The sequence below is a fragment of the Sander lucioperca genome, chromosome 17, assembly GCF_008315115.2.
Source record: "Sander lucioperca isolate FBNREF2018 chromosome 17, SLUC_FBN_1.2, whole genome shotgun sequence".
Classification (NCBI taxonomy): domain Eukaryota; kingdom Metazoa; phylum Chordata; class Actinopteri; order Perciformes; family Percidae; genus Sander; species Sander lucioperca.
In genome coordinates this window covers 25,521,644-25,537,007 of record NC_050189.1, presented here as the reverse complement: position 1 = coordinate 25,537,007, position 15,364 = coordinate 25,521,644, and the positions used below count along the sequence as shown (strand labels likewise).

The following is a 15,364-nucleotide window of genomic DNA, read 5'->3' as shown; positions in this document are numbered from 1 at the left end:
CACAGCAATGTAACAATATCCTGGTGAGAGGATATAATAATTGGCTGTCACTTGTGACTGCAGAGACTGAAATGTTCCTGGGGAATATTGACCTCAACTTAAAGGTGCAGTAGGTAAGCCTTATAAATAGGGCTGCAGCTATCGATTATTTTAGTAATCAAGTATTGTACCGATTATTCCATCGATTAATCAAGTAATCGGATAAGAAATACTTAGTAAACAGCAATAGTAAATATTTATTATTGCTATTTACTAGAAAAAACAAAATTTTTTATTGCAAAATTCCAAGACCAAGACCCTACATTTTTGGTGGCCCAAATGTTAATATTTTTCATCCCCTTCTTGCCTCTGGCTCTTTGCACTGGATATGTAAAGAGCTGTTCACTAAGCCCAGGTAAATGTGACTGTACAAAGGTTACAGCAGGGCTATTCAACTACACTGTTCAGGGGGACACACTTTAAGAAGGCTAATATACTGAGTGTGGAGAAAGAATAAAGAATGCAGATATCACCGTCATGATGACGTCATTCACGTGCATATTAAGTGGCCATGCTGGGGGGAGGAGCCGGTTTGTCTCCGGCAGCAGCTAAGTTTCCAAAGATTTGTAGCAAACTAATAAACAGTTAGACTACAAACCGACAGCTCTCGTTTTAGCTTGTTGGTAAAACATCGTTTTTTGCAGATTAGCATGCTGTAGGCTAGTTGTGTAAAACAGCGCGGTGGACGAGAGCAGCAGACGTTAGTTAGCTACCTGGTGTCGGGTTCGCTCTGTGGAATGGATGAGTAGACTGGGCCGTCAGCCTGTTGTGCGCTAGTAATAATCCTCCGTGCGGAAACACAGTGAGCCGTACAACCTTATTTACATTGATTTAACGAAGCTTCGAGGCAAAGAATTTTGCTTCGAGGATTTTTTGTAATCGAATTATTCGAGTTATTCGAGGAATCGTTTCAGCCCTACTTGCAAAACTAACTTTCTGTCATATTTGCTGAAACTGACCCTATGTTCCAGTAGAACTACATGAAGCAGGTAATTATAAAAAAAAATCCGGCTCCTCTGGCACCACCTACAGCCTGTAGTGTGATTAGCAAAAATCCACAGGTCCCTGTTCAGATGCACCAATCAGGGCCACTTCACAATCCTACCTACAGCACCTTTAAGTGTTGCATAAGCAAAATCAGCAGGCTGGAAATTGGAATTTTTTTTTTTCCCACCAGTTCTAATTATAATCCCTGTAAAACCCTGACATACATCATTAATTATAAATCAGCTTCTTTCTTCTACATCCCTCTCCTTTTGTTTTTCAATATTTTCCCTCTTGATTCTCTCATAATGACTAACGCACAGATTTAACTGACAGTGATTTAGTGCGGCCGAAGGCAAACATGTTTAATTACTTCATTTCGCTGCAGGAAAATGGTTCTAGGCTGGTGTTAATTGATTTTTTTTATTATGGGGGACATGAGGAGCTCTGCTGCTGTATTGTTATCAAAGAATCAGGAGCGGCAGCAATTGGGCTAATCTAGTATTGACTCCAAAGACAGGCAGACCACCAACCACTGATTAGAATAAGTCCTTATATTTCTATCAAGACTCAGCTTCAGCACTTTTTGAGTATGTTAGTTTGTTTTGAAGCCACATGTTGGTGTGTGCTGTGCCATTCTTTTCAAATTCCTACAACATACTAAATGGTTGGCTTAAATAAAATGTTGGCTAAAAAAACCCTAAATGCTAAAAAATGGCTAAATAACCAAGAGAACACTAAAAGCTACAGTAGCTGCCCAACTCGCCTATGGCAGTATTGGCTTTCGTTGCAGTAAAATAGATTTTCTAACCAGCCCTTATTTAAAATGAGAAGCCTTGTATTTAACCTGTCTTAGCTTTCAGTGACTCAGTTTGCTGTTTTCTCTCTCAAAGTGGAAAACGTGTCATTCAAACATTTCCCAAATGCACAACTGTTGTTTTTGTTTTTCCACCCTCGCTATTCACCTTCCCTTGCTGCTGTTTATCTAATCTCCGCTCCGTCAGAACTGTTGTCATTTTTGGAACTCCGATTTCTGCTCAACATCATCCATCACCACAGAAACAAACTTCCCCCTGTTGTCATGAGGATGGGTACTCCCACCAGATCAGGGGTCCGTTTCAGGAAGGAGGTTTAACAAACTCTGAGTCTAACCCTGATGTCTGAGTTGATTTACCCTGAGATGGGAAACTCTGAGTTTTCTGTTCCAGAACAGCTGATTTGAGTTGGTTCAATCAACCCAGAGTGGGTTCACTCAGAGTTAAGCCCGTGCACCACCACAATAAAAAGGCATCATGAATAGAGCCATGATACTACGATTCACCATGGTAACCACCACAAACAAACTGGTTGGCGGAAATACTCATGCGCATATACAGCTTGTTTGAACCTTTAACTGTCTATGGTTTGAACATGTATTTAGTTAAAAAAAAGCAACACGGCTGCTGCTGTAAAATAGCGAGAATTGGTGTGGGAGAAAATTGCTGCTTGAGTCAATGCGTAAGCTCTAATATAGTGTATTCATTTCATATTTAATCACAGGTAACCTATAATATTACTGGTGAGAACTGGAATGGTAGTAGGCTACGCCTATAATTTCATTTAGGTGCAATCCTGCAGGCGAAAAAGTAAACTACTACTAATCCCATTCTGATGTTGCAGCACCATCATTGACAGAATTATGATTTACAATAATTTTTTTTTTGTGTCCAGGGAACTCTACACAAACGTTTAAAACACGTTTCAGAGCGAGTCACACTCTTCTGACAGCTCTGCAGTGGTTTTACTAATAAGCTCCGCATCAACAATGTTGTAAAGAAAACTGCCATTTGCAAAAAAACATAATGCGACACAAAGAATGTGCTGGGATGTAGAGCATGTCCACGATGGGTGACGTTAGTGATATGAGGACGGATAAGGTTATGTAGGCTACATAACTGATAGACTGGGAAGAAAAACGATACCGCTCAAATAGGAAGTTATCTGGAAATGAAAATACATCTATAGTTGGGGACTCAATATCATCTCCCGACGTATGTTTAACTCTCTGTAAAGTAATACAGCTTCTGGAAATGGAAATGCCATGTTCGGAACAAAACTGTTTTATAGTCTGCCTAACATGGTTAATAAACCAAACCTGTTTTTTCAGTCATGCAGATAACAAACTGCACTAAAATGTGCCTGATACAGACTGACTGAATGAATGAATGAGGAAATGAAAGAAACTGAGAGAAACTGGAGGTTTATTGAAGAAAACCTGCTCCCGACCAGGTTAGGTTCACAGACTCAGTTACCATAGTAACTGACTCTGAGGTTAAGTTACCTCTCTTTCTGAAACGCAAAACCCAGAGTTTCCCTCATCTCAGGGTTAACAAACTCAGAGTTTTCACTAAACCTGCTTTCTGAAGCGGACCCCAGGTCCGATTAGCGGTGCCAGGCGGGAGACGGAATGAAAACATGTCAAAAAAGTGACCTGTCGCGTGAAGTTTCTGTTTCTTTTCCTGTGCAGAATTCCTCAAGTGCAAAAATAGGCTCCCGTATTAATGTAATACACATAATATTAAACTATATCCATGCACTTGTCAGGACTGCAATAAGATGAATAAAATCAGACAAATAAAAAATAATAATACAAAAATAAAATACTCAATAATAATATAGCAGTATTCTAGTAATAACAAAACACTTTATAATACAACGCTTTTTGAAAGATAGGTTTTGAGAAGTGATTTAAAAGATGTTGCTGATTCTGCAGCCTCTTCAGGCAGGGAGTTCCACAGCTGAATGCCACTGACTGCAAACGCCCCATCACTTTTAGTCTTTGGGACTGAAGATCTGAGGCTGCGCTCTGGCTCATAGGGGAGCAGCAATATAGTAGAGGGAGATATGCCATGAAGTGCTTTAAAGGCAATCCGTAAAATCACAAGTTACTGGTAACCAGTGAAACAAGGCTGATACGGTCTGAAGAGAATCTCTACTCGCTGAAGAGATTATTTTTTTGGCTTAACCCTATATACAATGAAAGCATAAATGACCGTCTTGAAATCTTGTCGAAAAGATGCTCCTCAATTGATAAAAAACATGATTGAGCATCTTTTGTAACTTGCTTTATCAAAAGAGAGGTCAAATTTTTTTGTAAAATTTGGATAGATCTTGTGATAGACGGAGCTGCTACCCCCGCGACCCGTTACCGGATAAGCGGAAGAAGATGGATGGATGGATTGTGATAGACAAGATCAAAAGTGATGAAAACTCCTTCACTGGTTTTTAATGGGACATAAATCTGTGTCTATCTAATCTATAAAAGCCTGTTAGGAACAGTTGATCTCGCTGTTGTCATTTCTAATCCAATTCAGTTTTTAAAGTAATGTCCATATTTGTTCACCACTCCATTGGAGTCTGCCACTCCATTATGTAGCAGATACAGTTGTTGCAGTGTAGTTGACGAGCATTGGATGCATGTTGCATCAGTGTCCTAATGTCTTACATTTCCTTTGTCTGTGTTTAATGGCTGGGGTTATCTCTCGCTAAGTATTAATAATATGACACCTGTCAAAGATGCAGTGAAAATATTAAAACATAGACGACGTCAGAGTTGCCTCAATTCCTGACAAGTTGACTTTTTGGTGATATGAGGTGTGTGCATGTAATACCCATGACAGTTTGATGCGAGTGTTAAATATCTTTGAACCTTTTGAGATGCCACAGACAGTGTGGGTGTTGTAGAGTGTCAGCCTGTCTCAGGACTGGTACAGGATTTATAAAACAAAGGACACCATAGTTATAGGAAGAAGTAAGAAGTTTACTTCTGGTAAATGATCTGCAATATAAATGAATGATCTTCAGAAGATGAGGCAGGTGGAATACCTTTGAGCTTGTGAGCCTTTGTTGGCGTTTGTGGTAAATCCACAGTGATGGCACCTGTCCTTACAGATGACCCCTGCTGTACTTAGGCACAACCACACTATTACCTGTATATTTGGAACAGGAGCTGTTTTCGAGCTCTTGGCAGCTAGTGCGTGAGGCACACAGTGCAAATCTTTATGGAAACACATTTAAGCACCAGATCTTTTTGAGCGCTGAGCTAGACCTAAAGCCCCGAATTGTTGATGTTGTGGGAAATAGATAGAAAGGCTTTCACAGTAATCATTTGGTATTGTTAAGCACTTCATCTCAAGCTTGTTGCAAATCCAGTCGGAGAGCCTTATCAGCCAGAGTGAACAGCGAGCCTGGAAGATTTCTCTTTGTGCAGTGAATGTTGTGGGAGGACATAACCGCTACTGTTTATTTTTTATTATGTAGAATACTTTCTTAATGTTCTGTAAAGATTCTGAGTTATATATCATCGTTGCATCTTTCAGACAATTTCTGACAAACTTCAGTCATGTTGAGTTAGACTAAGCCCTCCTAGCGTCTGAAGTGCATTCATATTCATATACACATACACATGGGTAAATAAAATCAACCAATCTGGCTATGCTGATGACTCAGTATGGTATTAATCACGTTTGATGGAAATATAAACAACAGATTTTCACAAACATGGACCCAGTCATACACACCCTGGCAGTGCAGACACCAACACATGGAGCTCTGCTCGCCCTCATTACGTCACTGGCAACACTAGTCAATTATTATTAATAAAGTCATATCAGAGACATAATGTGAAGCATAATAAAACATGTTTCAGTCAGAGATACTATAGCAAAAAAGGCATAAGCAGTTAAATTCAACATCATTAATCAGCCTGAATAAATGTGGGCGATATAGATGTGAACACAGCAAATGCATCACTGAGATACGGGACATACATAATGCACCAGAGATGCTATCACAAGTATGGTAATAAGAAACCAAAGCAGGAGGAGGCTGGGTGGTTAGAGTTGGGTTTAATAGAATTTTTAACAACTTTCAATTTATTTATGCAAGTTTGTTTGAGGGTGTGGGGGCACAAATTATTTGTTAAAAATGTCTTTTTGTATGAGGCATTCTTTTGATAAGGCATACCCAGTAATGAACTGATTGCACCAGCAAGTCAATGTGGAGCGCAAGTTATCAAAAATCATGTCTGTACTTTGACTTGAAGAGTCATGGATAGATGCTTAAGCAATCGACTTGTAGTCCCTAACTACACTGTGAGTGCTTTGCCACAAATATTGCACTGTGGATGGTGGTGTGGCAGCCTGAGGACGATCTCTAAAAACAAAAAGATAAGTGCAAAATCGTGAGAAAAACATTTAGGTCTCTATGGAACCAGCGGCCGGATTATGGCTCTGTTTTATAACTCAGTGATTCATAGTGTCATGCTGTACTGCAGCACAGCCTGGCTAAGCAGCCTATCTGCTAAACTTAAAACTAAATTATACAATCAACTCAAAGTTTGCGCTAAGATCATTGGTCAACCTGTTGCACACTCAAACAATCCACAACACAGACGTGCTAGCAGCATCTTCTGACTCCATGCATGTTTTAAATTAGGAATACCAACTTCTGCCTTCAAACAGGCGATTTAGAGTCCCTTAGTTTAGATACAACAGGCTTAAGAACTCTTTAATACATCAGTCTATCCTGTTCCTAAACCAAAATCAGAGTGCTGCCAATTAAGATTCGGATCCGAGGATATCATGAAACATGTTTCTTTGCCGTGGCTGTTAATGTCTTCATCTTTGTACTACTGTATATGTGTTATTGTTGTCTAGCTCTGTGTGTACTTTTCTTTTTATTTCTTACCTGGAATTGGATTAAAAATTAAAGCAGATAATTGAAGGTAACTGCAGTGGAGGTGGTAGCAACATCAGTGTAGCAGTTAGGAGTAAGCAGTGAGTGTGTGGGCTTGTCTGATTAATCTGTAAAAGTCTTGATGCATCTCTGGTGACACTAAGTTATCTTTATAGCTCTGTATAAAACTGGCATACTGTACATACATGCGGTTACATATTGGACAAAATCATCTTCAAGACATTCATAAATCTTTTTCAACTCTTCAAAGAATACGCATACTGTATTTTTCATGGGAACATTTGTGAGTAGATGCAGTGTTGTGCCACACAGGCTTTTATTTTTTTTTTTTTGGGGGGGGGCAAAGTGTCCAACAAAATGGCACAAACTGGAAAGAAGCTCAGTGCAAAGGAGGGTGGAGAGAGAAATGGGGAGATGAAGATTGAGTGCAAAGAAAGGTTTTGTTACCAAATACGGAGTGAGGGAAATAGATGAAGAGTCAGGGCAGCCAGAGAAAGAGAGAGGCAGAATGAAATTGAGATCAATACATACCTGCAGCAGCGTGTTTTTTCATCTACGCGCTGAGACTTAGCTTGAAATATCAATGGAGTCTCAATAGCTGAGATGGCAATGTGAGAAACAAAAAGGATGAGAGGGGAAGGGTCGAGGAAAAGGGGTGGATAGACACAGCAGAAGAAAGACAGACAGCCACAGACCGAATAAAGAGAAGCGAAAGAGGCAGATGAAGGAAATTAACAGCGGCAGGAGAGACATAGTGGCCCCAGAAATGGGGAGCAAAATAACAATCCAAAATGGAAAGCTGTGACACATGGGAGGACTGACAAAGACAGAGATTGAAAGCCAGACAGAGGAACTCAGACAAATGGAAAGACGGAAAAACGAGTTTCCGACCGCTGAGATGAGAGATTTGAGGACAGACGTGAGATAAATGAAGAAGTACAGTGGCCGGTGTCGGGGGGGGGGACAGAACTTAGCAGTGACCAGAATTGATATGAGTGTGTGTCTGGTGCTGATACGGAGAGATAGAGTAATGTCTTTGTCTTAAAATGACACTTACAGGTGGCAAGTAAAGCCACAGAGTTTACAGTTATACCAAAGGCTGGGGAACTATTTTTACATCCTCCAGCCTGACAGCCTGTCTCTATCTCTGATTGTCATCCTGTCTATACCACTTCTCTATTTGATGTCAGAATTATTATGTCTGGTGGAAACACACAGATAGAGATACAGCATAGACCCATTCATGTCGTGTTCACATAGTATTTATCACTGTCATGTTCATGTCAACATCCAAGTCTTTACAACTGGGAAACTGATATATCCGACTTAGCACTTAATAATACACAAATGCCTGAAAACCAAACATATGGAAGCCTCACATCAGCCAAATACTGTTGTTCAATGCAATTAAACCCAAATTGAATTGATATGGTGTTTATTCACATTGAATCATTCCCATCTCTACCATTCATCTAATTCTCACAGCTTACTAATGTTATTAGTAAAACCTGTGCTTTTCCTAGTCTAAGTCAAAATGTGTGCTATGAAAAAGGCCAATTAAGGAGCTCCACCTTTTTCATTAAAAACACAAATGGGCAGCTGCTAAAAGCAGACCGTCACAAATTGAATGTAATCCAATAGTGTGCATAAGTGTAAAATACAAAATTCTCACAAACATAAGATGCTACATTATTTTGATTTATTTGTTAAGCCAGGGGTTCTCAACCTTTTGCAAGCTGGGCCCCCCCAAAGCTGGTTCATTACAGTTGCCCCCCCCTCCCGCCCGGCACCACCCCCACTACACCACCTTGCATAGATAGATAGATAGCCCTAGGCTAGGCTATTATTTTTAGGCCCACACTATATTATTATTATTATTATTATTATTATTATTATTATTATTATTATTATTATTATTATTATTATTATTAGCAGTAGCGGTAGATAGGCCTATTATCATTACTAGGCTATTGCTATAATTAGAATTTATGCTTTATTACTGTTATTATTACTAGGCCTAACAGTAGGCATATCATCTGCATTTTTGACAGAAGCTTGCAGGTAGGCGATGTTAATGTGAGACCTGAGCCAGGTACGCTTCATCGTACCTTCGAAGCTTTTTTGCAGCTGGTGGTGCGTCGGTTGCCTTGTTGGTCCTCACTAGAAATCTCTCCATTTTGTTTGGTTTTGAAATAATTTGGATGTGGATTAATTGTGTTTTCAATAAAGTTGAGGCTATGATGTAACGATGTGTGCGTGTGTGCAGCCTGGACGTGGAGTGGTGTGTGTCTCCTCTCTGCTCTGACTGCAGGCTGGGACTGCTCCGCGAGGCTACTGAGAGACTGACCGCCTGTGAGAGCTTTTGGACAGGGGAGGGGCTCACGGCAGCACCCGCTGCTCGTTGAGCACATAACTGCAGAGTGATACGTGCTTTTGAGTCTCCAAACACCACAAAAGTCTCCAATAACACCAGTAAAAGTTGCTAGATTTGTCGCTTGTCACTTTTGACAAAAAAAGTCGCCAGGAGGATGATTTGTTTTACAGTGCGGAGGCTCCACGCAGAGCTTCCTCCGTAACCTACAAAAGTGGCCTGATGTTTATACTTGTGCACTGGTGTGTGCGTGAGCCTGTGTGTGTGTGTGTGTGTGTGTGGGTGGGTGGGTGGGTGGTAGAGGGAGAAGTGAGAGAGTGACGGCGTTTAGCTTTAGAGCGAGTACCGACTCTACAGTCATAGTGAGAGAAACAAAGTGTCTCCTCTGTTCTTTCTGACCACGGTGGGAGATCTGGAGCAGGAGAAGTTAACCCTCTCCTTGATCTCATGTTGTTGATGGAGAAGGAGAACCAGGAAATGAGTCGGGGAGGAAATGCAACGCTACCCAGCCACGACCGAACAGCGTGCGTCGCCACGACGTGTAGTTACATTACGTGATTTTTTTTTTCCTCCCATCCTGTAGCCTACTCGCGCCCCCCCCAGGAGAGTGTCTGCGCCCCCCCAGGGGGGCGGGCCCCACCGGTTGAGAACCACTGTGTTAAGCAGTTTAATTACAGTGAATGAATCCCCTCTAATGAATCTGTCCATGTTTCCCTGCCCTCCAACAAGTGCATGCTGGGAAACATTCCAGGGCAGCGTGAGGATAAAAAGAAACAAAGAATAGAAGGAAACATTGTGCTTGTCTTGCTCCACTAACTTCACTTTTTTAATTTCACCAAGCTCTGCGGTCTCTTTAATTGCTTTAGCTGGACTTGTGAGCTAGGCACCCATGTATTAATTTCAATTTTCTAACATAATCTAATTTCTGTGCCTTCCTCCTTCACACTCTCCCTCCTATTCCATTTTCTCTCTTCTGTCCTCTCCACTTGTTCTGATCCTCCTCTGTCTCTCTGGCTTTGTTTGATCTCAGGTGGAGCTGGAGAGAGGAAAGATCCTACACATCAAGGCGCTGGCGCTGGGTGACCTGAACAAGGCCGGCCAGAGAGAGGTCTTCTTTGAGCTGAATGGACAGCTGAGATCTGTGCTGGTTAAAGACACTGTCGCCATGAAGGTACACAGACAGGATGGAGGGAGGTCTAGGTTGGTAGATGAGTAAATGATAGGTGAGAGGATGGTGTGAGAGAAGGCTACATGTCTGCAGGTGAATGATAAATAAATGGAGAAAGAGGAAGGGTATGGTTCTTTACTGATGTTCTTGGGAATCACAGGTGATTTGTATTCATAGAAACAAATGGTTGTAAGGGGTAGATGGAGGCTCAGCAGGCAGGATTGTTTCAATGGGAATGACTACATGGATGAATCGTTGGCTGGATGAGTGGATCAATGGAGGCAGGTGTGTGTGGAAGACTTGGATGGATGATTGACTGGACAGACAGACGGATGCATGAAATATCCTTTTGTCTCTCCCCCCAGGAAATGAAGTTCCATCCCAAGGCTCAGAAGTCCATCAAGGGTCAGGTGGGAGCACCCATGCCTGGAAAAGTCCTGGAGATCAAAGTGGAAGTGGGATCCAAGGTTAGTTTACAGTGAACCGGTTTATCCTGTTTTCGCTCATTTAATATTTTATCAAATTTGATTGAACTCTAGTATCTAGCCCTGCTATGTAATCTTATTTATCTTATTTATTATATACTTTTCAAACTGAATTTTCTGAATGTAAAGTTCGGCTTTTTAGTTACCGTGCTTTGAGGAATATAATTGTTATTTAACAAAAAAGAAACCTCTGAAGACAAACAGTTCTACAAGAACTCTACCTCAACCAAATACTCTGTTGGTAAACGTGTGGTTTAAATCAGAAACTGTCTGATCAAAGTAGAGAATGAATTTGACTAGATATTCTATGCAAACATTCAGTGCTTAACAGCTTTCAACACTCGGTCCAATACCAGCTCTAAGATGATTCATTTAATTTTTGTTTGTGGTGCTCACAACACTGAAAATTACAATTTTCAAAAGTTCAACAGGGACACTGTCAATTTCAATGCTTTGAGCACCACAAATGAAAGTCCATTCACCTCCTGCATACAGCTATGCTTGTAATTTGAGTTAACATACCCTTTAAATTGAAACTCACATTCACGGTAAGTGTTACTGGCTCTCATAGGGTAAGGCTTGCCTTTATTGTTCCTAACGTTTATCCAGAAAAAAAAGCCTTCATGTCCAATGCTTTGAGCACCTTTTCCTAAATGAAGTTGAACTTTGACTCCAGTGCTCATTCAGTGATCTGTACATTTGACTCATGGTTTTAATGATCTGTGAACTGTCTTTACAATCATGAAAGGTGGAGAAGGGTCAGCCGCTGTGTGTCCTCTCGGCCATGAAGATGGAGACCGTGGTCAACTCCCCGGTGGCCGGTACCGTTAAGGTTGTCTATGTCACGGCCGACACCTCCCTGGAGGGAGATGACCTGATAATGGAAATCGAGGAGTAGAGTGAAAGGGGAGGGAGGGGGGGAGTGGGAGTTAGATCATTTGATTCTGGAAGTGGTGAGGTTGAGGAATAGGGAGGATTAAAAAAAAAAAAACAGGAATTCTTTTCATTAACATTTTGGCTCCCCATTTGTACATTTATGCCAGGCACACAAAATGAAGCACATATCCAGACACCTGAATGGTGTAAATAGTAGATTATATGACAATCCTAAATAATATATTAATTCCTTATTGAATTGAACCACAAATGAAACTATTTAGTTCCCTAGATGTGGTGATTAGGTCAAAACAGTACATCTATTAATTTCCTGTCAACGTGTGTAAAATAACATATTTTAGAAAGACATATTAAATGTATTGTGAGACATTCCATTAAGTAAAATGCTAGTCTTAAACGTGATGTACTACAAAATGAGCTAACCATATGTAACACTAACAGGTCTACTTGCAATAAAATGCCACAATTTCCATTTCTATGCTGTTGATGTTGCCTACTATGTGTGAGTGTGTAGGTGAAACTTTATATTAATGACTACTTAATGTTTTACTTGTAATCAGCATGGTTCAGACAGAAAAGAATAGAATTGAAGATCATCAAATAGAAACAATATTTTTGTAGCATGCAAGACATTATCAATCTCTCACATTAGTCACACTGAATTCTCAGAATGAGTCACTGGTAGCATTTAAACTAGCTTTTTTTCATAGCTTAAAAATCACAATCTTTTGTCCAACCTTTTTAAAATATTTTCACAAGAAGAGAAGCACAATAGAAAAAACGTATTCTGTTACTGTATCAGTAATAGTATATGGTTTAATTTTTGAAAGATCTATGCTGGTGTTGAAAATGTTTCCCCATTTTCACCTGTCTTTATAATCCCTAAGCCTTAAGTGCGTCATAGCGACATTGTTGAAATGAAGCTGTAGGCCATGTTGGAGACACCTAAACGGGCTTAGAGATGTGATTTGTGTTTTTACAAAGTACCTCTGTTATAGTTTGGTTTAAATGTGGCCCACTAAAACCAATTGAGCTCTATCAGCTGGATCATTTTAAGAGGTGTAAAGTCAGTCTTGAGGTGTCTCTGGTGTGATGTTAAAATTAACATTAAAAGTTGTCAGTGGAGCAGCTCCACCCTGTCTTTTCAGAAGCAGGCAGAGATTATGCTGAATGGTCTTTCTGACTGCATGGGGATTTTAATGCTAGGTGCAAATGGGATTACATGGTGGCGTAATAGAGGCATGTGGCATTTTCTGAGCTCCGCTGATTGATTTATGAATTAATTCTGTCAAATGATGTGAAATTAGCCGGACTAATAAGAGACTCTGGAGACTTCTAGTAGCAGCACTTGGCTTTATATTTCTAATGTGTGGGTGGGTGGGGGGGGGTGTGCCAGCGAGCTAATTTTTAAGACTAAGTCATCCAGAGCTGAGAACACAGTCTGAATCTTCATACACACTGATGCAATAATAATTACGCTTACACTCCCAGCCCTTGAGTGCTGCCTGGATCAAAAGCAAACACAACCAGATACACCTCACTGTGGTATGGCTATCTCCAAAAGATTCAATCCAAAAGATTTAACAGCAATGCAGCAGCAACCTTACTCAGCTGTCAGATCTAGCTATGCCAGGCCTTTTAATCTATTTGAAGGTCTTGAACCTGAAAGTGATTTATGCTGAATTGAATGTTTAGCCACCCTGACCAGTGAAAGTAGACAGGAACAATTGCCTAGTTCACATATCAATTAAAGTAGGAAAGGAAGGGTCACAATCTGTTTGTAATACAGTGAAGTGTTTGGGACAGCGAGACAGAAAAGACCCTACAACAGCTTACTTTCCCAAAACGTGTGGGCAGCTTTGACAGAATACATTAAGCGAAACACAAAAATTGAAGTTTGTACTTGGCTGGATTGTTTCCAGCATTTGTGCTCCATTACCTGTCCCCTTTTGAACTATGCATCAATACTGAGCAGTGATGCTGCAGTTAATTAGAACACTGATATTTCTCCTCACTCACCCCCGCCCACTGCCATGCCTCACTGTAGCCTCTGGTTTTATCAATCTGTAAATCTTTTGAACGAGACGTAGTTGAACTAAGGGATTGTATGAATGAGTGTTTTTGACAAGCTGTTGCACATTAATGTAAAGTTCCCTCCTCCTCCCCTCCTTATTGGCTCTCCTTGTCTAGCTGCTTTTCCTGTCTCATTTCTCCTCTCTCAACAGTGTAACTTTGCACATGTAAGATGACGGCATCAACTCATGCAATAATGTAAACTGTATCGCAGTGTTTCTATGTCTTAGCCAGCAGTGAATATAATACAATGCTTATGACAATGTACTACTGTTCAGTGTCTTGGGGAAAAAAGAATAAATTGGAGAAAATGTACACACAGCTGGAAAATGTTATTTGTTTCAGAAAGGGGGATATAACAATGACCTGTTCTTGAGCTCGCACTCAAGAGGTGAACTGTCGTAGAGTAAGTAGAAAATCAGGTCTGTGACATTTGTTTTCTATTGTTTACTCTCAAGTTTGGCAGGCATCATCACCTGCAGATTCATAATGTCTATAGAATTTCTAAATAATCCTACTTTGATATTTAGTTATATCATTTTCATTTACTGAAGTAGCTTACTTTAAAAATCTAGTTATGTTTAAGTCCTAGGAAGGATTAGCTGGCGTGAACAAAAGGAAAAAAATAATGGTTCTATATGTACTTACAAATAAAATTAACTATAACAATCTGCAATGTGTTAGTGTGTACTGCATATTATACACAGTAGGCAAGAATACATTTAGAAGAAAGACTAAAGGCCAGCTTTATACCCCGTTTACACGTACATGGTTATTTTGAAAAACAGACATTTCCATGCGTTTGTGCCATTCGTTAACACGCAAATGGAGAATTCGCTTCTGAAAACGATTTTCTGAAAATGATCATTTCTAAAAAACTCCGGCCAGAGTGGAGATTTTGGAAAGCTTGTTTGCACGTTTGCATGTAAACTGAGACAAACAGAGGTTGGGTTTAGGCAGCCGAGGAAGAGAAGAGAGAGGAGGTCATTCGTTACTGTTGTTCATAGATATATATAAAGGCCTTTATATATATCTATGCTGTTGTTGCTATTTTCGGGATTCTGATTGGCTAACGTGGGCTTGAGCTTCTTGTTACACTGCCACCTATAGGTTTGGCATGCTCTGGACGGCATATATACACGGGTACGTGTAAACGAACACTTTTCTGAAAACAGAGGTTGAAATATCGGATTATGAAAATAGAGAAAGACAGCAAAAAACACAATTCTGAATGGCACTTTTTATTTTCCAAAACTCTGGACGGCTCATTAGACAAGTCGACAGCCACGTGCACATTATGTAACGCCGAATTAAAATATCACCGAAGCACGTCAAGCTTGAGCTACCACCTACGAGCTAATTAACGTGACTCAGGTTGATGCTAGCGGGCTCAGGCAAAGCATTGTTTTGGAGAGTGATACTCGCCGACCTGTTGATGAAACCAAATCCAAAAAAATGACCACAGCTCTTGCGAAATGTGTGGCAACTAACTGCAGACCTGTCAGCATCGTAGAAGAATCTGTACAACACGGAGAAAGCAGCCCAACTGGAACTGCAAACGCTGGCTTTTTTATATATATGACGTTTTTTGGAATTCTTTTGACATACTAT

The 15,364-nt window shown here is 40.4% G+C and overlaps 1 protein-coding gene across 2 annotated transcripts in view; it reads left to right on the top strand.

Annotated features, from left to right (window-relative positions):
* Positions 1–14,068, top strand: part of pcxb (pyruvate carboxylase b) — a 326,753-nt gene extending 312,685 nt beyond the window's left edge. For both annotated transcript variants that reach the window (XM_031285036.2, XM_031285037.2), the window contains exons 25-27: positions 10,161–10,301; positions 10,664–10,765; positions 11,532–14,068. In XM_031285036.2, coding sequence (XP_031140896.1) covers positions 10,161–10,301; positions 10,664–10,765; positions 11,532–11,681 — 393 coding nt within the window. In that variant the 3' untranslated portion in view covers positions 11,682–14,068. The remainder of the gene's footprint in view (positions 1–10,160; positions 10,302–10,663; positions 10,766–11,531) is intronic.
* Positions 14,069–15,364: the final 1,296 nt, after the last annotated feature.